This window comes from Carettochelys insculpta, chromosome 7 (assembly GCF_033958435.1).
Source record: "Carettochelys insculpta isolate YL-2023 chromosome 7, ASM3395843v1, whole genome shotgun sequence".
NCBI classification, from domain to species: domain Eukaryota; kingdom Metazoa; phylum Chordata; order Testudines; family Carettochelyidae; genus Carettochelys; species Carettochelys insculpta.
In genome coordinates this window covers 45,231,495-45,256,921 of record NC_134143.1, presented here as the reverse complement: position 1 = coordinate 45,256,921, position 25,427 = coordinate 45,231,495, and the positions used below count along the sequence as shown (strand labels likewise).

At 41.5% G+C, this 25,427-nt stretch overlaps 1 protein-coding gene across 1 annotated transcript in view; it reads right to left on the bottom strand.

The window, feature by feature from the left end:
• Positions 1-25,427, bottom strand: part of CFAP46 (cilia and flagella associated protein 46) — a 167,993-nt gene that overhangs the window by 124,305 nt on the left and 18,261 nt on the right. The window contains exons 8-14 of the mRNA XM_074999578.1: positions 24,886-24,980; positions 23,597-23,707; positions 22,191-22,290; positions 18,189-18,287; positions 15,089-15,279; positions 8,742-8,970; positions 6,020-6,140 (exon numbers count right to left, since the gene is read on the bottom strand). Coding sequence (XP_074855679.1) covers positions 6,020-6,140; positions 8,742-8,970; positions 15,089-15,279; positions 18,189-18,287; positions 22,191-22,290; positions 23,597-23,707; positions 24,886-24,980 — 946 coding nt within the window. The remainder of the gene's footprint in view (positions 1-6,019; positions 6,141-8,741; positions 8,971-15,088; positions 15,280-18,188; positions 18,288-22,190; positions 22,291-23,596; positions 23,708-24,885; positions 24,981-25,427) is intronic.

Below are 25,427 nucleotides of genomic sequence, written 5' to 3'. Positions count from 1 at the left end.
TGGAAAGTCATGAGGTCCAGCCCCCAGAGCTCAGGCAGGACCAGCTAAACCTAGACCACCACTGAAAGGTGTCTGTCCACTCTGCTCATACCATCCTCCAAGAATAGGGCTTCCACAACCTCCTTTGGAAGAGTGGTCCAAAGCATATCCTTATTACAAAGTTTTTCCTGAGAACTAACCTAAATCTACAGCCTCTCTCTCCCCAGCCCCCAGACTCTGCCCATCCTTCCCCTGCCTCTTCCCTTTGTGCTGGCAGCAGGGGTTGTCTCCCCAGCAAACTCACGAGCAGCAGTGGGAGCTGGGGAAACAGAGCGACATAGCCACAGTCCATTCTGCTCCCCCAAATGCTGGCTGTGTTGATGAGTTTGTAGAGTGGTCCCTCCCAAGAGTGATGCAGTCAGCAGAAGGGGGAGCAGAGCAGACTAGGGCTGAGTCTTTCTGCTCCCCCACCACTGCTGCTGGTGGGTGGGTGGGGACAACTGCAGCAGACACCAGGCCCCCAGCTAGTCCCCTGGGCTGCCCAGGGGCTCTGGCCTCTTGCCCCCCCTGCCCATGGCACTGGGGGCATGTGCCCTCTCCTGCCCCCACCTGTTGCCACTAGCTTTTTGAGTAATTTTTGAATATTGTCTAATAATTTCATCTAGACAACATTTCCTTAAGTGTGTTTTTTTTATTTTTATTTTTTATCTGAGATTGCTATGCAGGGCTGCAATGAAAGCTTCACTAACATTAAGAGATAGTACCAACTTCTTTCCCTCACCTAGTAGGACAGTAGCCCCATCACATTAAAAATTCAGGTTGGCTTGACATGGTTTGCTTTTGACAAATCCATGCTGCTTATTCCTTATCACCCCATTATTTTCCAGGTGCTTTCAAACTGATTGTTTAATAATTTATTCCAGTATCATTTTAGGCATTGAAGTTAGGCTGGCTTGTTTATAATTCCTCTGCTGCTTTTTGTTCCCCTTATATAAGATATTTACCACTTCTTCCCTTCTCCATTTGGTTGGGACCTCTCGTGTCCTTCGGTAGGTCTCAAAAATAACTGCTAATTGTTCCAAGATTTCCTTCAGCTAGTTCCTTAAGTACACTATTTCATAAAGGTCTACAGACTTGAATAATCCATTTTACTGAAATATTCTTTTATCTGTTCTTGTCCTATTTTGACTTGCATTCCTTCTCCCTTGCTAATATTAATTGTGGTGAATATCTGATCCCTGAGTAACTGAAAAAATTCAAATGCTAATTAAATTTTAACACTAAGTGTAGCTTACAGATCTTCACTTTTGGGAACCACAAATAACTTGCAAACGATGTTTCTAATCATAATTCACAACAATTTACATAACCTAGAAAAATACGACTAACAATGAATATTTTAACAGATATTGAAAGCACAGTTTGTTAACACCAAAACCATATTTGTGGGAGTTTTTAAAGATTGAACTATTTGAAGGCACACAAGTATCAAACAGAGAAATGAACTGAGATGGCAGACAAGATATAAGGAAGGGTTGAGTTGAGCCTCTAGGTGCAATATAGCTCTACTGATATAAACACATCAAACTGAGATTATTTCTGTAGTATAATGACAAGGAAGAAATGCTTTGTCTAATATGTGGCTGTCCTGAAAATCTGATGAGGTAGGACACTTATACTAGTTGAATTACCATTGCTGACATAACCCAGACTGAATCAGCTTTAATCTAATCCTTGAGCAGCTTGCCAGGTAACAGCAAAACATGCATAAACATTTCTGACACTTAAAAAACAAATGGATTAAATATTAATGTTGAATTAAATGAAAAGGGAAAGGGGATAGAACCTTAATATTGTTATAAATATTTTTTCAGGATAATTTATCCAATGAATTATATAGTCTCCATTACTGTGCTAGCTTTAGATTAATCAGCAGTAATTAGACTAAATATCATGAAAGAAGAATTTGCAAACTGTAGGCAAGTAATATAATCTCTCCTGGATGTGTGAGTACAAATCCCATTAAAATTAATTTCAAGTAAATGCACAGAAAAAGAGAATAAAATGTTCAAAATATACTTTTGAAAGCACAGTCATGTGACTATTCTCATTCTGTATCCCAAATGTGGATAACATATAGTACCAGAAAATCTACAGGAATGACATTTAATGCTTTATTGAGACAGAGATATATTTATATTCACTAATTTCTTCCTGAAATTTAGTTTTTTGTTATCAAAAAGGTAGTCTCATGTTCTGCTGAAAGCTTTAAGAGTGGAGTCCAATAGTAAATCAAGGATTGCCACACTTGTGATTGTCATCCTTGCACACTCGCCACAGGCCCCCCCCCGGCCCCCACTCCAAATAAACACCTTCTTCCTCCTGCTCCCCAAAAGCCAGTCTCTTCCAGCCCAGACGTCCCCCACCCCTGTATATTCCACCTGACTCACCAGAATCACCATCACTAGACAGGGGCTGCCAGGGTCGCATGTGCCACGCTGGTCCCTAAGGCCATGCCAGGCCGCAGGTGACAGGGCAGCAGGAGCTGTGCAGCTCCCATCTGGAGCCGCAGAAGCTGCACTGGAGAAACTACTGCAGGGGCCACATGCGCTGCTGCTACCATATACGTGGTGGGGTGTGCGCGCGGAGTGGCTGGAGGGACGCCCGACATATGCAGTTCTCCTGAGCCTCTGAGCTGCATTTCGCCACACTCTGCTGCCCTGTTCACCACATGTGGCAAATGGGGAGTGTATTGGACACTGTAGCCTTTAAGATACAAGATCTTGTGAATTTTAAACTCAGTCTGTGTTGATGTTTTGTAAAATGATCTTAATTATTCACAGACTCTACAATTGAAGGCTAGCACATGAATGTAAGTGAAAGAATGGCTTATTTCAAGAGAAATTGGACACAAATTTACAATTCTCAAGTAAACCTAAAATTCAAAAATAAAACAAGCATTCTATTAGCTGGAAATCTAAGATGACTTGTATTTTTAAGTCTCTTCAAAATGAACACATGCTGCAGTTCAATGGTAGGTAGTTACTTCGATTAAAGTTCATGTCTAATTTATATAAAAAGTTTATTAAAAGTTAGCTGAAAGGTTTTTAAACTGCCAAGAGCACAGGCCAAGACGCTGCATTTTCCCTACAAGAGTTAATGATCAAAATAAAGCGAAAAGAAGTTATCAGGAAGTGGCAGTAGTGAGAAGGTAGGTGGCACTCTTATTTCTGTGTCATTACTTAATCAAAGATTAATTTTTATTTTAATTTAAAAATAATTTGGGATGGACATTCTGGTCTGGCTGAAATGAGTTTACTACAGGGATTGGGGTAAGATGGGTTCTAATGCTCCAGCCACCTGCTCCATGTCGTAGAGACTCCCTAGCCATATTCCCTCTCCCATGGACATGTTCTCTACACTGTGGCCAAGTAGAAGGCTGCTTTAACTGACCTTATAGGTGCTTTATATTGCTGAAATGGCACAAAGCAGCTGGAACAGTATGGACTATTTATACTCATATGAATACTGTTTAACAAAAGATTGTGTGGCCTCATCAATAACATATTTATGAATAAAGCGTTCATCTTATAATGCACAAGTGATGAGCTCAAATCAAGGGGTCCACATTTTAGAAGGCAAATTGAATTTATATTTAATATTTTGCACAATAAACAGAAGAGAACTGAACACTGAGAGGCAAAATAATTGAAAGCAATAAATAATACAAGTAATTCAATGCTACAGAATATTACTGAACCAAACAGTAACTTAAACAATGTTTATTAGTTATTATGTATGACTAGGAACAGCTCCTGCAGTTATGAAAGTCAAAATAAAATTATACTAGACATTATGTGTACAGGAAATGGGAATCTAAGGTTTCCTCTAACAACATAAAAACTCCATGGAAGACAATGGGAATTTCCCAACAGTGGCAATGATTTCACCCAAGGCATAAAGTTAGGGCCCTACCAAATTCATGACCATAAAAATACATCACAGACTATGAAATCTGATTGCTCTTCCCATAAAATATGTTTTTGTGTGCTTTTTACCCCTTATGCTATACAGATTTCATGGGAGAGACATGCATTTCTCAAATTGAGAACAACAAGAAGTCCTGTGGCACCTTATAGACTAACAGATATTTTAGAGCATAAGCTTTTGTGGGCAAAAACCCACTTTAACAGATGCATGAGTGGCGGGGTGGTTTCAGAGGGGTATTTAAAGAATGGGGTCCCAGTAAAAGGGAGGGTCAGAGCTAACAATGTCTATTCAGTCAGGGCGGAAAAGGCCCATTATCAGTAGTTTGTATGAAGAGAGGAAAAAACAGGTCAGGTAAGACAAGGGGCATATGGCCCACTGTCAGAGTCTAATATGGAGATGTTAACACGTAGGGCAGAAAAGCTCCTTTTGTAAGGTGTGAGCCACTCCCAGTCTCTGTTTAATCCTTGTATCGGAGGGGTAGCCGTGTTAGTCTGGATCTGTAACAGCAATGAAGGGTCCTGTGGCACCTTATAGACTAACAGAAAAGTTTTGAGCATGAGCTTTCGTGAGCGCAGACTCACTTCTTCAGATGCTGGTCTTGGAAATCTCCAAGTGATTCCCAAGACCAGCATCTGAAGAAGTGAGTCTGCGCTCACGAAAGCTCATGCTCAGAACTTTTCTGTTAGTCTATTAGGTGCCACAGGACCCTTCGTTGATGTTTAATCCTTGGTTAATGGAGTCAAATTTGCAAATAAATTGCAGCTCAGAGACTTCTCTCTCCATTTCATTTTTGAAATTTCTTTGTTTCAGGACTGCCACCCTTAAATCTGCTACTGAGTGTCCAGGGAGATTGAAGTGCTCTCCCACAGGCTTTTGTACATTACTGTTCCTGATGTCTGATTTATGTCCATTTATTCTTTTACGTAGAGACTGTCCAGTTTGGCTAATGTAAATTGCAGTGGGACATTGCTGGCACATGATGGCATACATTATATTAGTAGCTGTGCAGGTAAAGGAGCCCCTGATGGTATGGTTGATGTTTGGTCCTGTGATGATATCACTGGTGTAGATATGTGAGCAGAGTTGGCAGCAGGGTTTGTTGTAGGGATTGGTTTCAGGCTTAGAGTTACTGTTTTGTGATCTATAGTGGCTGGTGAGGATTTGTTTAAGGTTGGCAGGCTGTCTGTAGGCAAGAACAGGCCCGACTCCCACGGTCTATGAGAATGAAAGATAATTGTCAGGATGGGTTGCAGATTGCTGATGATGCGTTAGAGAGGCCTTAGGTGGAGGCATATGTGATGGTCAGCTGTGTTCTCTTGTTTTCCTTGCAAGGTCTGTATTTCTCAAATTGGTGGTCCTAACCCAAAAGGGAGTTGCACGGGGTGAAAAGGTTATTTGAAAGGTGGCATGGTATTGCCACCATTAATTCTGTGTTGCCTTCAGAGCTGGAGAGCAGTGGTTTTGCTGTCTGGGAGCCCAGTTCTGAATGTAGCACCTCACCAGCAGGAGCGCAATACTTTTATCATGCCACCCTTCTGCACTGTTGCTTTCTGAGTTGGGTGGCTGCTGACTGGGGATCCAGATGTGCAGGCCACAGCGCACAATGGTGTGCCATACTGCCTTACTTCTGCAGTGTAGCTGGCAGCAGTTATACCTTCAGAAAGGGACACCTAGCTAGCAGCCACTGCACGCCAGCTCTGAAGGCAGCGCCCACAGGCTGCAGCAGGGCAGAAGTAAGGGTAGAAGAACCACACCCTGCCCTACAAAAAAAATAATTTGTTACCCATCCCTCAACAATTCTTTTTTGGGTCAGGATTTCTACAATTACAGCACCATGCAGCAGAAAATGTAAATAGCAGAAATTGAGACATTTACGATTATTAAAATGCTATGACCATAACATTGACCAAAATGGACTAGGAATTTCATAGGGTCCTACATATAGTGTTCTAAACAGTCACTAGCCTCTGTGGTTAAATTATCTTCAGACTGGGTAAATCAGTAACAGAAGAATGTTATGCCTATTTTAATCAGAGCAAACATACCTTACCTTTAGCTTCATTTTCACTGTCAAGGACTATTTGAAATGCATCTGGAGCTAATGCAAGGCCTGCATTGACCAATAGAGACCGCTTTTTCCTCACACTGTCTTTCTGTTTCCCTTTTTTAGCCTACATAAAGAAAAGGACTAACTGTTACGGATATATTCACAACTAAATAAAAAACAGACATATTTTCATCAAGTCTCACACATTAAATAAGTCACAACAGTTGTCTCAGACTTAGGTACCACATAAATTGCATTATAGCCTCAGAAACATTTATTTACTGTTCCACAATGTTTTGATTGAATAGACTTATTCTGAGACTTTGGTGCTTGACACGAAAATTCTGACAGTAACTCAAAGCATATGCAGGTAGCTACATTTTAATGTTGCATACATTCATGGATGAATTTTGCTATTTAGTTTTTAATGTAGGAAGTAACACTATGATATACTCTTCAAAAATAAAATAGTTCATGTAAAGAAAATTACAAAACAGTCTGAGAATATGCAACCTATCATTCAAATAAATAAATAAATAGTTATTCATTCCTCAGCATGTTGTGGAGCAAATGCAAACGAGTTGTTCAGAAACAAGTTTGAGAATGCAGCCAGAGCAAATCCCTTCATGAAAATGCTGGTGTGTAAGTAATGGAGGCCCGTGGCTTTCCAGGGAAAGCTGATATTTAGGACAATATGGTCATTCAGGATACCTGTATAATTTCAGCCAGAAATCCTCACATTTTAAAATTAAATTATTTGTTCAGCTTCTGTTCCACATTTGGGGAGCAGCTGTGCACACACGTACACTAATGGACCAGTTGCTACCTACACTGGTGATCTCTGAGGTCTCTAATTTTATGTCTCCAACATTAATTTTGACCTTCAGATTGAAAGGAAAATTTCATCTTTCATCTTCACTGTAAAAAAAGATGTTTCTAGGATTTAGCCTTGAAATGGTAAACCGACTTATGTACTGGTTGCTAGAGTGCAAACTTTGCATTGACTTGTTCTGAAGAGCATGTTCATAGCCTAACTGTAGCTGCTCATGCACTAGCTTCCAGGTTCCCTGACAACCATGGCCTAGGATCTCTGAATTTCTGTGAAGACACCAAATCAATCTGTAGTAGCAGGAAGCAACGCTTCCACAGTTGACAGTGCGAAGACTGCTGCAAGATTTCTCCCAGCCAACCTACACCAGAGCGAGCTAATAGGATATGTGATCACCATCAGAGGCAGCTCAGTAAAATGAAAAGCAACACAGGCTAATTGATGAAGCAATATATTTCTGACCTGTATAGATGACTTTCACTATAGCTTTAGGTAGGTCACTTAACTTCTGTGCCATTTCTCAAATTGTAAAACAAATAAAAATTACTTGGCCCACAAGAGGTAGTGGTGATTAGACAGCTGATCATTGTAAAATAGAATGTAAGTGCTAAAATTAATCAAAGTTCCCACAAAACCACTAGGAGCTATGTGCTAAAGCTACGGATCTTCTGTTTATTTAGATAACTGACCCTTGAAATACAATTTTAGAAGTTTACGCAACTATAAATTGCTGGGCTCCACTTTTGCAGCACAAAGATATAAATTGTGAAAAAGCTTAATATTTGTTTATACAAAATAAAAGTATTTTAAATTTGGGGTGTAACCCTTTTCATGTGTTTCTGTGGAAACTGATTTGGACCCATTTGTAAAGAACTTTGAAAAGAGTAAGCAGAAAGGACTGAAAGTACAAAACACTTGCATTAGCCAATTCATAAGGATGAGATGGATTTTAACTTTTATTAAGGCTTTAGGCTTTCTCTCACTCTTTAGTTACTAAGGAACAACATACTACTTACAAATTCTTGAGAAAAACAAATTGTTGAATATAAAAATGAAGAAATTTTTGGGAAAGTGACAGCAGTAACTATAGAAGGTTCTGTATTATCTGAAAAAATTAGTTTTTTTTGTACCTAAACCACCACATTATTTGGGGAATGTTACAGTTGGATTACCTGAGATGGTATCAGAGAAGCTGATGGATTCCTGAAACTGTGCACAAGTGCCTGAAATCACACCTAAAATACAGCCATTCACCAGCATTGACAACTGTATGCCAACACAGGGATTTGAAATGGAGCATGCCTAAAAGTACTATGCTATCTCCTTTATTGTACACAAGTCTTCTTAGTGTTAATATTATTAGTGAGCTGATACATGGATTTCCCCATGGACCCTGCACGTTTGTTCTCTGCATACATACATTTCGATAGCAATACTACCCAAACATGAATCAGAACTACTGCCCTCTTCTTTCAGTATTGTCAGTAAAGATCTACATTAAGTAATTTATTAAATAAATTTGGAAGAAATTACTCAAATTGCCAAAAGGTAATTACCTTAAAAATCTAGTATTTGAATATATTCAACTCTTGGACAGACTATGAAAAATATTTCCTTTAGTAACAGAGAGGAAGCCATGCTAGTCTATACACTATCAAAACAAAAAGCAATCAAGTAGCACTTTAAAGACTACCAAAATAGTTTATTAGGTGAGCTTTCATGGGACAGACCCACTTCTTCTGGAGACGTGGGTCTGTCCCATGAAAGCTCACCTAATAAACTATTTTGGTAGTCTTTAAAGTGCTACTTGACTGCTTTTTGTTTTGATATTTCCTTTAGTGTAGCTTAATAAGCAAACTTTCCATTTCTACAAATGAAATTGTTCGTCATTACTACCTGTTCAATCATCATAATCGCTTGATCCTCTAGGCGCTCAGGTGACTTATACAACATAGTACATAAATGAAGACGATGAAAAGCCATTTTAAGATGTTCCTGGTATTGCCCATTATTATCTAGATATATAGCCTTCTGAAAATGTTCCATGGCAGTCTCTATTCTATCTTCATCTTCTTCAATACGAGCAATTTCCATATGAACTTGGCAACGTAGCAAAATCAACAAGCTAGGGAATCAGACAATTTTATAAGTAAACTGTTAAAACAAGATAAGATAAAGCTATCTCGACTTAAAATCATTAAAAACCCTTTCTGAAAAGTGATATATGAAAGACTCCTTCACTCATCTGCTCTTGCATGTTTTCAGTGTCATATCATACTGAAGTGACTAACATAACCATTTACTACACTTTGTATTTTTTAGCCTTGAGGAGCCAACAAAAACAACAAAAAATTGTTAATATAATAAAATAAAATAATAATAATTAATAATAATTTTGCAACTGAGTTGCTTCTTGTATATCACTGTTACAGTTGTTCACAAAGGCTACGTCTACACGTGAAGCCTACATCGAAGTAGCCTATTTCGATGTGGCGACATCGAAATAGGCTATTTCGATGAACAATGTCTACACGTCCTCCAGGGCTGGCAACATCGATGTTCAACATCGATGTTGCGCAGCACCTCATCGAAATAGGCGCAGCGAGGGAACGTCTACACGCCACAGTAGCACACATCGAAATAAGGGTGCCAGGCACAGCTGCAGACAGGGTCACAGGGCGGACTCAACAGCCAGCCGCTCCCTTAAAGGGCCCCTCCCAGACACACTTGCACTAAACAGCACAAGATACACAGAGCCGACAACGAGTTGCAGACCCTGTGCATGCAGCATGAATCCCCCGCTGCAGCAGCAGCAGCCAGAAGCCCTGGGCTAAGGGCTGCTGCACACGGTGACCATAGAGCCCCGCACGGGCTGGAGAGACAGCGTCTCTCAACCCCCCCAGCTGATGGCTGCCATGGAGGACCCCACAATTTCGACGTTGCAGGACGCGGATCGTCTACACGGTCCCTACTTCGACGTTGAACGTTGAAGTAGGGCGCTATTCCGATCCCCTCATGAGGTTAGCGACTTTGACGTCTCGCCGCCTAACGTCGAAGTTAACTTCGAAATAGCGCCCGACGCGTGTAGCCGCGACGGGCGCTATTTCGAAGTTAGTGCCGCTACTTCGAAGTAGCGTGCACGTGTAGACAGAGCTAAAGAGCCAGATTTTCAGTAGCTCTCATTTAGGCAGCTAAATGACATGGTTACATTTTCAAAAGTGTTAGACAGACATACTTTACATGGCTACGCAGTTACTTACAGTTATGCAAGTCATTGGCCGTGTCTACGCTAGTCCCAAACGTCGTAATGGCCATGTAAATGGCCATTTCGAAGTTTACTAATGAAGCACTGAAATACATATTCAGCGCCTCATTAGCATGCGGACAGCTGCAGCACTTCGAAATTGACGCAGCTCGCAGCCGCACGGCTCGTCTCAATGGGGCTCCTTTTCAAAAGGACCCCGCCTACTTCGAAGTCCCCTTATTCCTGTGAGCAGATGGGAATAAGGGGACTTCGAAGTAGGCGGGGTCCTTTAAAAAAGGAGTCTCGTTGGGACGAGCCACGTGGTGGCGAGCTGCGTCAATTTCGAAGTGCTGCGGCCGCCCGCATGCTAATGAGGCGCTGAATATGTATGTCAGCACTTCATTAGCAAACTTCGAAATGGCCATTTCGAAGTTTGGGGCTAGTGTAGACATAGCCATTAAGTGTCTTCCTGAATCAGGGATGGGACATGAGACCTTTAAGGACAAGTCACAACTATTACAAAAATGTTGTGCTGGCAATACGTGGCATTCCTCCTTTTGACTAATTAAGTGTGGTGTTAGAGGGCGCTACACTGCAGGAAGTACTGTGTTTTATCTGATATATATCAGTCCACCTCTGACCTCTTGGGAGACAGTTACCAACTTTCATATAATTGTTGTTTGACATGTATTGCACATGTCTCTTTCACTTAGGTGCACGTGTGGTCAGCACACAGCTGTCGAAGACTTCCTTCCTTCAGCAGTATCTGTCAAGGAGTGAGCTCTCTGCTACTTCATGGTACAATGCAAGAGCAGAGAAACTGTCAACTCTTCTTAGTTCCTTTTCATCAGACATACTTTGATAAAGTAAGAAAGACAATGGAAAGTCATAGACTAGAGGAAGGGTCAAGGACATGCAACACATCTCAACAAACAATGGCTATAAGGATTTAACCATTTTTTTCTTTGTGTGATTATACATATCTATTCTATTGCAGATGAATCATAGGTAGTTCAAACTTGTTCAACGTACTTCAAAGTTGGGTTTGGTGTATATTTGAACAGAGACTGGAGATCTACAGAGTTAAATCAGGCTTCCTCCCTGGTTTGCTAAGAGATGGCACCATGACAGGGAAATGTATGGACTAACAACCAATCTGCCACCTTGCATTTGTCCAAGATAGGCACATAAATGAGAAAGGCTGCAGAACCTGCATAAGACCTAGTTGGACAGGCTAATAGTCTACCTGGGGGAGTCACGTTACCTAAGTAGAAGTAAAACAAGCTGCAAGCCACAGGTGTATTTGGGAGCCCTGGGGAGGGACAGGCTGCTCCCAGATTCCTGCCACCCATGGGTGACCCCTCTGTGGCCAGATATCCCCCATGGTTGCTGGTCTGTTGAGAAGTGGGGAGGGGTGTGGCACTGCAGTCAGCCTGGACCCAGAGGCACCATGGAGGCCCCTGTGTGTCAGGGCCCATTGTGCGGATCGTATGTGGCTCTGCCCCCGGGATATTCCTGTCCCTTGGCCCAGGGGTTGTTGGTTACTGCTCAGAGTGTGGGGCAGGGGCTTAGGGGCGGCATTGTCTTCCTTAGAGCTCAACCTACATCATCCAAGGGCCAGGCTAGCCCCACCTCACCACTAAGGAGAGCCCGCAGCTGGAGAGGCCATTGCCACGTCCAGGAGGACCTCCACTAGGACCACAATGCTGCCCTCAGGAGGGAGACCAAGACAATGGAGCAGCAACTGCAAGCTGACACGGAGTGGCAGTCGAGGGCTTGGGACCAACTCATGTCCTGCTTTGATGCTGCCACCATGTCTGATGGGACATGATGGCCCAGCCGTCTGCTGGTGCTGTCCCCACCTCCACTCCCACTGCCACCCCCGCCGGCCATCCCACAGGGCATCCTGGATCTGCTCCAGTGGCTGACAGCCATGCCCATCCCCACTGTTCCCCAAGCCTTCTCTGCTTCCCCTGCCCACCCAGATCCCACCACAGCCCTACCTCTTCCATATTTCCCTCTTAGGCCTGGTCCCAACCCATGGTGGGAGGGAATCCCAAGGCCAACACCACTTGGGGTCCCAGTCCCCCTCCAGTTCATGGCCTCCCCACCCCATCCATGTTTTGAGGCTTCCACACCCCCTGTCCCAAGCCCCCGCTTGCTGTAAATAGTTCACTGCACTCCAGTTTGTTCTAAATAGTTGCAAATTGAATTGTTTATTTTTTGCACACTTTTTTTGTTGTTAAGTAAAAGCCACTTCATTGTTCACCATGCCTGCATCCCTGTTCGTTGAGCATGGGTCAGGGAGCGGGTCATGGTGATGACGGGGTAGGGCTGTGAGGGGTGCACCCTGGGGAGGGTTACTGGGGGGCTGAGGGCGAAGATCTCCCTCAGGGACTCACAGATCCACACCCCGTCCTGATGGGCCTGGCAGATGGGAGTTGCACCTAGCTTCTTATATTCATGGTCCTCGCAGCTGGCATCCACCCGCCAACCCTGGGAGCAAAGCCTCCCCATTCCCCTCTACAATGTTGTGCAGAGCACAACCTGCCGCCACAACTTGGGGGACGTTGTGCTCCCTCACATCCAAGTGGGTGAGCAAGCACCTAAAGCGTGTCTTGAGACAGCTGAAGGTGCACTTGGCCTGCATCCTGGACTGACTGAGGCAGGCATTGAACAGTTCCTGGCTGGGGTGCAGATGGCCACTGTAAGGATTCATGAGTCAAGGCATGAGGGGGTAGGCCAAGTCCCGCATGATGAAGAGTGGCATCTGCATGTCTCCAACCTCCAGCTCATGGAGGGGACAAATGTGCTTGCCTCTAGCCTCTAGCACAAGCCAGAGTTGTGGGATACATGGGCATCATGTGCCCTGCCCGCCCACCAGACATTAATGTCTGAGAGCTGTCCACAGTGATCGACCAGGACCTGCAGCATCATTGAAAATAATCCCTTCTGGTTGATACACTTGGCTGCACTATGCTCCAGGGCATGGCTTGGGACGTGGGTCCCATTGATGGCCCTGACACATTTCAGGAACCCCAGGGCAGCGAATCCGGCCACAACTGTGTCCACATCTGCCAAACAGATGACCCTCTGCAACAGAATGGCATTGATGGCCATCATGACCTGCAGAGGGAAGGAACCAGACACACGCATCAGGGACGGAAGGAGGGAGCCCCTGGGCACCAGGAGAGGCCTCCATCCTTCTCCCTTCCTCCCCGAGCTATCCAGGAGCTGCCCCCCATGAGAATGTCCCTCAGCAGCAAACCTGTGTGAGGATAGGACATCCTAGTCCCCCAGGGACAGGGCTTTCTACCCCTAACCCTACCCCTTACACCTTCGACCCCGTGTCCTGAGGGTCCCCCTGGGGTGACACACACACATCCTGCATAGGGAATGCAGCCTGAGAATGACTTACCACCATGAGGAGGGCCCCAATGGCAGACTTGCCTATGCTGAAATGGTTGCCCACCGAGCAGTAGATGTCAGGGGTAGCATGCTTCCAGATGGCGACTGCCACCCACTCCTCCAGGGTGATTGCAGGCCACAGCCAGGTGTCCTGTCAATGGAGGTTTGCAGAGACCCATGCACAGTGAAGGTGTCCTTCAACATTTGGAAGTTCTGGAGCCACTGCTAGTCATCCCACTGCTCCATGACAAGCCAGTCCCCCAGCTGGAACTGGTGCCATGCCTCCAGATATGCCTGTGCACTAGGGCACGCAGGTGCAGGTTCAACTGCCCTGCAGCCATGGCGAGGTCCTCACAGGTGGTCTCGGGCTCACCCTCCATGAGGAAGAGGAGGACAGCTGTCAAGAAGTGCAGCAGGTGTTGAAGCACCTCTATGAGGGGCCAGTGCAAGACCAGGGGCTGCTCTGGTATTATGGCTCCCTGTAATGAACTGGGGGACTCCCAGAAAGAGTTGAAGGCCTGCTATAGCCATTCTGTCCCTCAAGGAGGTAGGTACGCCTGCAGCACAGGCAGAGAACAGGTGTTTTGGGGTGGGTGGGGGTGTCTGATGGATTATCTTGCACAGGGCTCCCAGAAGGAAATGATGACCTACAACCCTGTCTGCTGTGGTCCTGGGTGGCCATTTTGCTGGTAGAGCAGCCGGCCTGTCTGGCCACTCTCTGTCGATACAGCAGATCAAAGCAGATTGCTACCTGGATGCAATCTGCTTACAGAAGTTTTGTCGCATGATATCATCCAACAAAAACTTCTATCAATAAATCGCTCTAATCTAAACATAGACATGGTGCCTCTAGTTGCAGATGCTCTTCATTCTAAGTCTTGATTCTAAGTCATCCAGAGGATGAAGGATGCAGGGATGATCTAGAGTCCAGATGAAAACCACAGTGGCTCCAGAAAAGCCACTGATATGACATTGGGACTCAATTATGTTGCAAGGTGGGCAATATTGATGCTTTGGGCGGAGCCTGTGATGCATAAGAACCAATCTCGTTCATATGAAGAGTCTGTTTCCTCTGACCAAGAAGTAGATCCTGTTGAGCAGCCAAAGCTTGAAAATGAAAGTGCCAGGGAAATCATGGTTGGTTTTCCTCTAACTGGTATCCAAATTTCAAGTCAGAATCCAGGCCACATTCCACCATATTTGGTACATTAAGATGAATCCATTCCTTCATATCATTTCAACTGTATATCTTATTCCTTACCTCCTGCTCTAAAATGCAATGATTCTGTATGACAATCATTTGTGAGATTTAATATGACAGAAAACTGCATTTTAGTGGTAGACAGTATAAGATACAGATTATCCAGATAATCTCATTAATTATCTGTTAGGAAAGTTTTCAAAAATGTTTGAGATCTACAAAAGGGAAGGCTATAATATTAATGCAATATTATTTAGGTGTCCTGTGTAAATATTATTTTTACTCTTCTTTTACTGATGTCCCAATTACCTTTCAGTATTTACATTTGCTTTCAAATGAACACTACCTTCCAGAGTAACTAATAACAATGTACACACCATAGTAATTTACCTGTCAATCTTTTCTAAGATATCAGCAACAGCTATTAATGGCTTTCGTACATTTTGATGCAAATTGTGTTGTAGCAATGGCAGACAAAGATTCCACTGTGTTGCACAAACCACCTGAATAACATTGGGGTCTCCAAGTCGAACTGCACTCTGCAATGTTTGCTCAAGTCTTCTTATCACTTTCAGCTGAATCTGTAAATAAAAATATATTTCACATTATACAGCAAATTCTTTCATATCTGGCAGCACTGTTACGGGAGGCTGTCAGACAGTCAAATATTCTGGGTTACAGAGAGGTATACCTAGCAATGCATAACACGAAAGAAAACAAGATTAGATATTAAGAAACAAAAACGTATGCAGAGTACTTTATATACCAACAACAGTAGTATTGTACAATGTAAACTTATACTGTACTTGCTGCATTTATTTGTATTTGCTTTCACTATATTATACTTACAGAAAAGGTAACTAAAATTTACTTACAGTTAAAAAGCCAGTTACTTGAAAGTTCCAGATGATAGAATGCCAGTTATGAAAGAGTTTACTGTTTACACACACACACAAACACACACACAAGGTGTGTCTACACAGGCACAAATCTTTGAAATAGCCATATTTTGAAGATTACTAATGAGGCGCTGAATTGAATATTCAGTGCCTCATTAGCATTAGGATGCTTCTGACCGCGGCACTTCAAAAGTGCGCAGCTCGGCACGGCTACACGGGGCTCCTTTTTGAAAGGACCCCGCACCTTTCGAAATCCCCTTATGATCGGGATAAGGGGATTTCGAAAGGTGCAGGGTCCTTTCGAAAAGGAGCCCCGTGTAGCCGCGTCGGGATAAGGGGATTTCAAAAGTTGTGGGGTCCTTTCGAAAAGGAGCCCCGTGTAGCCGCGCCAAGCCGCTCGCTTTCAAAGCGCTGCAGCCAGAACCATCCTAATGCTAATGAGGCGCTGAATATTAAATTCAGCGCCTCATTAGTAATCTTTGAAATATGGCTATTTCGAAGATTTGTGCCTGTGTAGACACACTCACAATGTAAATGATTTGCTAAATATTACTGTCAAACTAAAATTTTAGGATCTTACAACAAAAAACAATCTCTGTAGTTTCTGATTTACACAATTATCACAGAACTCACATGTAGCCCATATTTCATGCACAGCACATGAATTCCTCTTTTACATCTCCTTTTGACTGCTGAAGAATGCCATTTTATATACTCTACAATGCTACAACTACTACTCCACCCAAATAGGAGACTATCTGTCTCTCTGTATTGCCCATGAAAAATGAACTCCATGATTGTAGATTATTTGTGAATTCTGAGTATTTAGTACATTCATCAGCTGCTGAGATTCTACCACAACGTAGGAGGAAAAGAAGAAAAAAAAACATTTGAAGTGGGACTTTCCATAGAAACAACTGTTGACTTAACTCAGCTGCTATTCAAATAAATGGCAACATTCCCATTGATTTCAATGGGAAATGAATAAAAAGCTCTTTGAAGATGCCAGACTACACAAAGAGGGCTTTTCAGCAGAAATTCACAAATTCTTAGCTTTCAGTAAAGTTTTACCACAGTAAAAGCTAAAAAAGTTCAGTTATATGTATTTTGTTTCTTGTATGGATACTACTTAAATATATTAATTTCTATTACATTTACTCAAACGATATTAGTATTGCCATGACTTTTTAATTGTTCAATAATTGAAATAAGTGACTATTATTTTAGATTCTAAATATGCACATTTCTATGCAGAAGAAACTTTACTCACATGATTAGTTCCATTGCACTCAATGTGACTACTCATAGGAGTAAAGTTACTCCTTCATAGAAGTATTTGCAAAACCTAGCTTGTAATGTGTATGCAAATAGCTTCTCTAGACATGACCTAAAATATGATGTAACAGTCTTCTCTGTCCCCTCTTTTTGCCATTGATTGCTCCACACCTTTAAGCAGCAGGTGAATTTGGTTGGCTGGTTGAATGAAGAGAGCAGTGCTTTACGGGAGATGACTGGGAGGTCAAATTGCTGCAAAAGGGGACAAAAGGAAGCATGGTGACACTGACTCATCCCTTGGGAGCCAAATGGACAGAAGGGATTAAAGTGCAGCCCATATGGTGAAACCCCTTCTACATAGAGAAGGCAGAGGTAGCACCCACCCTCCCCTTTAGATGCTAAGTACAAGGTTTGGTCAAGATCTTTTGCAAGCACTGAGCCAGCCAACCCTTTTTAAGGAGGCTGGGAAGGGATTTTTCTCTTATCACCAAATTGTTCTAGGAGGAATAGGGATATTTTTGCCTTCCCCATAGTTGCTTCAGGGAAGGCTTTGTTGATGTATGGCATGAAAGGAGTTAGGCTAGGTGCCACAACTCATTATGTAACTGTGAGGCAGATGTCCAGTGCAGGTATTTCATAGAAAGGATATACAGTGACCAAACAAATGGCTTAGCAAAAGACTTTCAAGGGAGATGTTAGTTCAATGAATGGAATGGGGAAAGGGGGATTTGATTTTCCTATGAAAGGTATGGCAGGGAAGCAAATCCCCTTTCTGATAGCCCACCTTTACCCTCTTACATGGGGGACGGGTGTGTGCATGTGGATGGTAGGGTCCAAACAATGGTTTGGATGGGGGCCTTGTATGGAAACAAGAGAAGGTGGCTGATGGAAACCTCCTGAGAAGTTATGGAATGAATATGGGGTTACCTCCACTGAACACTTTTATCCGCCAGGTAGTTCTAGATATTTTACATACGGTGGCATGATTAAACCCATATCAGATGTCTCTGTCCTTCTTTTGCTATAGCTATACAATAGGGCTCTTACTTCTGTAACAGTATGGTATGACTATGTTCTACCAAATTGTAGATACTATGGCAGAACAGAGGACTCTATTTATTTCACCTAGTACTCTTTTGCTCAGGTCCATTAGACAGATTATATATTTAAATTAATGGAAAAAATTGAAAATGAACTTTTTTTCTTACAAAGTTGTATGAGATTGAGCTACAGAGCAAATGTACAACTTTTAAATATTTAACAGAAAGAATATATTCACCTTCTTTTACATATTAGTATTAATTAAAAAAACATACCTCAACAACACCTTTTGTATAGGTTGAAATTTTAGTGCCAAGTTTCTGAACTTCATATTCACATTCCAGGCATTCTATTTCAATCAGTTTTCCTGGCTCCTATGAAATATGAATATACAAAAATATATTTGTAAAACTAATAAAAATTATAGTGACTTAGATCTCAGTCTTGCAAACATTCATATTAGTGATGTCCTCTATTGTCCCACTGAAATGAAGGACTGGAACCACAGGAGTAAGTACTAGCACAGATACAAAATAAAATGATAACATCTCAGGTATTCACTACATTTTGGTTAATGCCCTCATTTATATATGTTACAGGCTTTGGGAGAATGGAGATGGAAAAGGAAAGGAAATTCTCTAGTAATCATCTCTAGTCTTTTCAGGTTCACAAACAGAATATGGGAGCTAAGAGAACTGAATCCATTTTGTTTGCAAAGTATAGTAGAAAGGGCAAACAACCAGAAACTCCAGAGATTTTGTGTTGAATTAAATGGACAGATACCTTCAATTCTTTCTTTATCAGTTTACACCTTACAAGTTCTGTTTTTTGATTTTATTCTGAAAGCCTGTTTTCCTAGTTTTGTGGTTTTACTTTTATAGTTTAAATTACATGTAAGTGATCGTTCTGTTCAGTTACATCTAAAACATTCAGGCTGTTTCTACACTACAGAGTTTTGTCAACAGAAGGTCCCTTCTGTCCACATAATCCAGGGAGCGTCTACACACATAAAGCATTCTGTCAACAGAGTCTCGACAGAATTCTGCATTTGCCTCGACAGTATTATCCCTCGAAAATCTGAGGCATAACAATCCGTCGATAGAGTACTGCCGACAGAAGTGTGGTATAGACACTTCTGTTGACAGAGACAACTTCTGGTTGCTGGGCAACCCTCTTTGCAGAGCTGCCATTCTGCTTTCTAGCACCAGAGGGCTGTGCAGTCTGGCAGTTCTCTGACGACAGAGCAAGTTGTGTGTGGATGCAATCCATCTGCAGAGTACTGTTGTGATTTCCCTGTTGACATTAACTTCTGTTGACAGACGCTTCTAGCATAGACATAGCCACAGAGACCAAAAATATAAGGGTCAGGAATCATTGTTGATTACTTCTGAAGTAATACTGGACCAAATTACTTTCTTATATATTCTGGATGGGCTATTATACCACTATTTACACTATTGCTGATACTTAATGCATATATCTATTTCTGAAAGGTGCTCAAATTAAAATCTGTAATAAAAAATTATTTCAGTAGATCTCTTTCTAGTACAGGTGGTCAGGAATTCTCTAACAAAACAGAATTTCAGCAGAAATGCTGATTAATAAATATTAAAATGTTTTGCTGAAAGATCTCTGCTTAAACAAACTTTCAACTGATCTCAGTTTTCCTCCTAGTGCCCATTAGTTCACCGCCTCCTCCACCAAACATTCTTTACTCTCCAGCTCCCAGACCCAGGCTTGGTCTACTCTAGACCTTACAGTTGACTGCAGATAAGCAATTACGTAGCTAAAAATCAATGTATGTGCAGACGACTGTAAGTTCTGTCCTCACTGAGAGAGGTCAATGGGAGCATTTCTCCCACTGACGAGCCTTAATCCTTGTGACAGCAGGAGTACGGGGGCTGGAGGGGTTGACTTTGGACCGTAGAGAGATCGACTTTGCATGTCTTTACCAGATGCATGAAATCGAACTCCAGTGTGTTGACCCTTTGACATGGTAAGTATAGACATACCCCTAGCATTCTTACCCAGCCAGGATCAGCCTTTGCTCACTAGGCTAGGTTTACCCCAACAATGCTGTAGGTCTGGGACTTGACCGCTCTGAATTTGAATCAGAAATTTTTCTCTGCACTTCCTGAGTGATGGTCAGACTCTCTGTTCTCAGATCCAGTGCACAGTCCCATTCTGACCCAGAGCAGCCATAACATCATTACAAGGAAAGTCCTCTTTTGCTCCATACCCCTGGACTGCAGCATACTCAGTTGCAAGCTATGGGATCTGGTGAATGCAGTTTAGTCAGCACTAGGAGCTGTGAGAATCTCAAGCATGCTCAGTGAAGATGGAACTTTGAAGATTTTGTGTGTGAAAGTGTAGCAAGTCTTGACTGAGCACCCATGAATCATGATTTTTTTTTAAAAAAAAAGTATTGTAAATTGGCCAGATTTTGTCAGATTTTTACCAGACCAAGAAAAGATATCACTGGGAGCACACTTGGTGCCATATTTTAAGTCTCTATCCCAAAGCCTTGGGATGAGGGAGGGTAAAGAACTTTCCAAGCTTTATTTTTCCTTACTCACATTCTTGGAAATGGCCAAAACATTTTGGTTGAAATTAAAAAACCCAAAGAAACAAAAACTCAGCGATGCCAACAACAACAACAGCAGCAACAATTCATCTTAAGTAGACAACTACAAGGAAACTTTCAGCCTGCGTGGTTAAAATTTGGAAAAGTTACAAATGATACACACATTTTGTGGAGCAGGATATATTTTCTCAATCTGTAAGACCCAGTCTTGTTGCAAAGGAACAGCTCTTTGACACGCTACAGCTACATCTACATTTCAGCAGTCCTTTGAAAGAAGGTTTTGTTTTGGAAGATCTTTTCCGAAAAAACCTATTTTGAAAGATCGTGACCACATACAAAAAAGTGAATTGAAAAGTCGATCCACTCTTTCGATAGAGAGAAGCCACATCCTGGCCACTCTTTTAAAAAAATGGGCCGGGAAACACTGTAGATCAAACAATCCAGTGCCATGGAGGGCTGCTCTTTTTAAAAAAGGGGCCCCGGGGCATCCACACACTTTTTTGCTGAAAGAATCTTTCAGAAAAAGGCACTTTTCCTCATCTGGGAGAAGAAGAGGGACACCAGAAAAGTACCGCATACTTCCAATTTAATATCAAAAGAACACATTTTGTGTATAGATGTTCCACAGGATTCTTGGAAAGAGCACCATTTTTTTTTAAACTTGCTAGGATAGACGTAGCCTACAGTGCCTGAGAACTTCCCTATATGAAGTGGCATACAGTAAGGTGACTGAAAGAATAAACCCCAGAGGTTCCTTCAGCCAGTCTAGGGGTGAGAGTGGGAAGGGACAAACAAGCACTCAGATCAACAGTTATAGTGAGACCATGCAGGACATGCATGCCATACACCTCCCTAGTTTCCTATACATATACTTTCTTTGCCACCGTAATCTAACTACTACAGAATAATAAAGCTTGGAGAATAGGACTCAACCTCTCAAATTCAGAAGTAGCGATTGGGAACAAATATCCTCAAAATGAACCACTGCTCTCGGAGGGAACAGTAAGAGCAGCTGGTTTCACAGCCTATAAGGATTTGTGCGCTCACTGAAGGAACAGCCCTATGATCTTCCAGTACTATGAAGCGAGAATAACTTAAGGCATCTCTTTGGCAAGCCCCTCTTGAACTACCCCATGCCTTAGTTCTAGCCAACAGCCTAACCTTGTCAACAATGAACGCCCCACTTCCCTTTCAACAGGATTCCAGCTGAATCCAATACATGGATGTTGATTACACCATATTTGATTCACAAAGAGTAATGATAATATTAAACATATCACTTATTTTATATTTTATTTTTTAATAGCTGGCAGAATCTTCCAATGGTGGGTTGGTTAAAACTTTTGTAAAATTGAAGACATCACTCTGGAAGAGAGAGACTTCCCACATGAAGACTTTGGAGTTATCCCCAACCAAGATATTCCATAGGAGACAGTTTCAAATTATAGACAAGAATCTGAGTTCAATATTTTATGCACAAAAATTATTCTTTTAAATATTTTATTGACAAACTCTTTTTCTTAATCCTTCTTCTCTGCTCTGATTTAGGGACATAAAATTTATGCAAGTAACTCCTATTCATAAGGGTTATTTACATCCGCATCTGAATGTGACAATTGGCCTGGATGCACACACAATTATTCTGAAGCATAGTGACAGCAAAGTACCGTAACAGAGTAATCCTAACACTTACTTTAATCCCAGCTCTCTTCAAATCATGCATGCAATCAAATGCAAGTTGGATACAGTTTAACTTCAAAGAAAGGCGAGCCAATTCTAAAAGCAAAGGAACTCTGCAAAAATAATAAACTCATTAAAAGGTCATTTGTTTTATCCAATTAACTTGATATAACTCCTTGATTAAGATGATGAATCTCACTTGGCCTTCTCTAATGTATGTGAACTGATACTGAAGGACAGTGCAATTTAACACGAACACTATAGATAATCAATACAGCAAACAGTAAATTCATGAAAAGCAGGCTAAATTATCAATATTAAAATGCAATTGCTTATAGGAAATTATCAACCAATTAGTATGTTTTAATAGGATCCTGCAGGGATTAGTTCTCAACCCAACACCATTCCTTCTAACACCTTTACTTATCTAGAAGACAATATAAAATAATTGCCAATGAAGCGTGCGGATAACACAAAAACAGTCTAGGCGGCATATAGTGAGATCAAATTATTGATATTGAATGATCCAGGCCAGTTGGTAAACTTGGTGCAATCTGATGTCATGCATTTTACTACTGCCAAACACAAGCCCGTACATCATGGACTAAAGAATGTAAGTTTTGCTTACAGGAAGGGGAGTGTTTGTATTTGTAGGGCACATCTATACTTAGCCACACATCAATGCTCCAGAGGTTAATCTTCCAAGGTTTGACTTAGTGTGTGTAGTTGGAATGCATCAAATTGAACATTGAGGGCACTCCCATTGACCTCTTCCTGTGGGCATGGCAGCAAAGCTCGAATCAAGGTATGTTATTAACATAGCTGGAGTTGTGTACCTTAATTTGAAATTTTCTCCCAGATTAGACTAAGCATAAAATCTGTACTCAGGAAACCCTAAGGAAGACTGAAAGCTAACTGCTGCAAATTATGGCTAAAATAACTAAAATAACTAAGGGTATATATTAATAGGAGACTATCAAGCATGAAGAGTAAAAGAAGATATTACCTCTTTATACAACATTGAGAAGACCGCTACTGGAATACTGAATCCAGTGCGGGTGTCAGCACTTCAAAAATCATATTCAGAAAAGAGTTACAGGATGTTTAGGACTGGAAAAGTGTATTACAATGAGAGGCTAAATAGCTGAACCTATGTAGTTTACCAAGAGACCAGGCTGAGAGAAGATTTAGTCATGATCTGTAAGTACCTACACAGGGTAAAGATATTTGATACTAGAAGGCTATTTAACTAGCACAATGTGACCTTGATCCCCCATTTGAACATCTAAGTGCTACTGCAAGTAATGATTAAGAAAAACTGCTTTCACAAAGATAAACAGAAGTGCTGTCAGGGACTTCAGTGAGTTCAGATTCAGGCTCATCACCAGCTTTCAGAGGGCTATGGCCAATAAAACTTACTTTTCATCAAGTACTGACATTGAAGAATCCTCATCATACTGTTTCAAAAGTTCAAACGCAGAATTCAGACTTGTGGTGGCGTCTCTTGGAAACTCATTTGCATCCAACTGTCTGTAAGTATATTAAGTACTGATGGTTAATCAGAAAAAATTAATATTTCAAATATTTTTCTATAGCAATATGGGTATGTCTACACTACAAAAAACAAAAAACAAAACGAAAACAAACAAAAACCTCTCCTGAGGTAGCAAGTCTCGGAGCCCAGGTCAACTTATACAGGTTTGCGTGGCTCATGCTGCAAGGCTAAAAATATCAGTGTAGACATTCAAGCTCTGGCCCGTTCAACTGGGCTCTCAAACCTTCCCTCCTCACACAATCTCGGTATATGAACCTCAACCTAAGTTTGAATGTCCACACTTATAAATTTACTCCCACAGTGCAAACCTTGTGAGCCCAAATCAATTGAACAGGCCCCGGATGCTCACTTCTATGGAGGATTTTAGGTATGTGTGTGGGGCGAGGGGTGTATGTTTTTGTTTTGCTGTACAGAAATATTGTATGATTCATAATCAAAATAATGTCATGCAAGATACAACATGACAAGAAATAAAAAGGATTTCCAAGAAACAAGACCCCATTTAAGAAAATATCCACACACAACATATGCTTGGATATCTTGAATAATAGCCAGTAATATCTAGAAAATGTTTTCAATCCCAAGCAAGACCAAAATTTCAAATTGAAACGATAGAGTTGGGGAATAAAACTCCACATATGAGCAAAAAAGGGAGCTCAAAGAAAAGAATGTTCAATTCTGCTCTTATTTACATAAGCAAAAATTATTCCAGAATTACCTCAGTCTACATAAGAACCGAATTTTCCCTTAAATGAATGGCTCTTTAGCTGAGAAGTAGGAAAATTACGTGGTTGACTTTTGGTGACTGTGGGCTGTTGAATTTGACAGTTGCTCAAAGAAAATACCGATGCCTGGGCTTTGTTCTACATTTTTAAATTTTTAAAAAGCTATAGGTGAAAATTTCCCTTTTTATGACTTCTACCCTATATTTAAGATGTGACCACCACAATTATCTCTCTCCTCATTTAAGATTTATGAACAGTTACATGTATTTAGCTGCATGGTACACTGATGGCTTGAAGACATTTTTAACTTGCATCAGTTCTGGGACTTCAGATGTTTCAATTTTATAGGGAGTTCTGATATTCGGCATTTCGTCTTACATAGGCTCCTATTACCCTCTAGTCCCATCCAGATGGATTCCAGTACTTACGATTTTATTGATTGCATTTTATAAATGACTGACAAACTGATGGAGTTTTGTATGTCTTCCTCTATCTGGGAAGTATTCATTAGTTGGTGGTGTACCTATAAAAATTGTAATAAAATAATTCACCATTTTAATAAACCACAAAGGAACAGATCCTTAGCTAGTGTAAATTAATGATGGTCTATTGATTACCTTTTCCTTTCAATAGATTTTAAGGTCAGAAGGGACCACTGTGATAATGGTCTGACCTTCTGCATAACAGGCAGGAGTATTTTACCTGTTAGGCCTACACCAAATGATGCCACCTGAGGACATGGCCCATTAAGCAAAAACCTCTACATACTGTTAGTATTTGATTTAAAGTACTAACTAAAGCATTTATTTAACAGCTGTGATTCTAAAACAGTTTCCTCAAGTTACCATGGATGAACACTTGTACCACTACTGTTTCACAACTGTGTATCATTAACCACAGCACACAAATTCATCTGTTCTAGTTTATCCTGACTTACTGCCTGTAGTACTCACCTTCCATGTGCCCACAA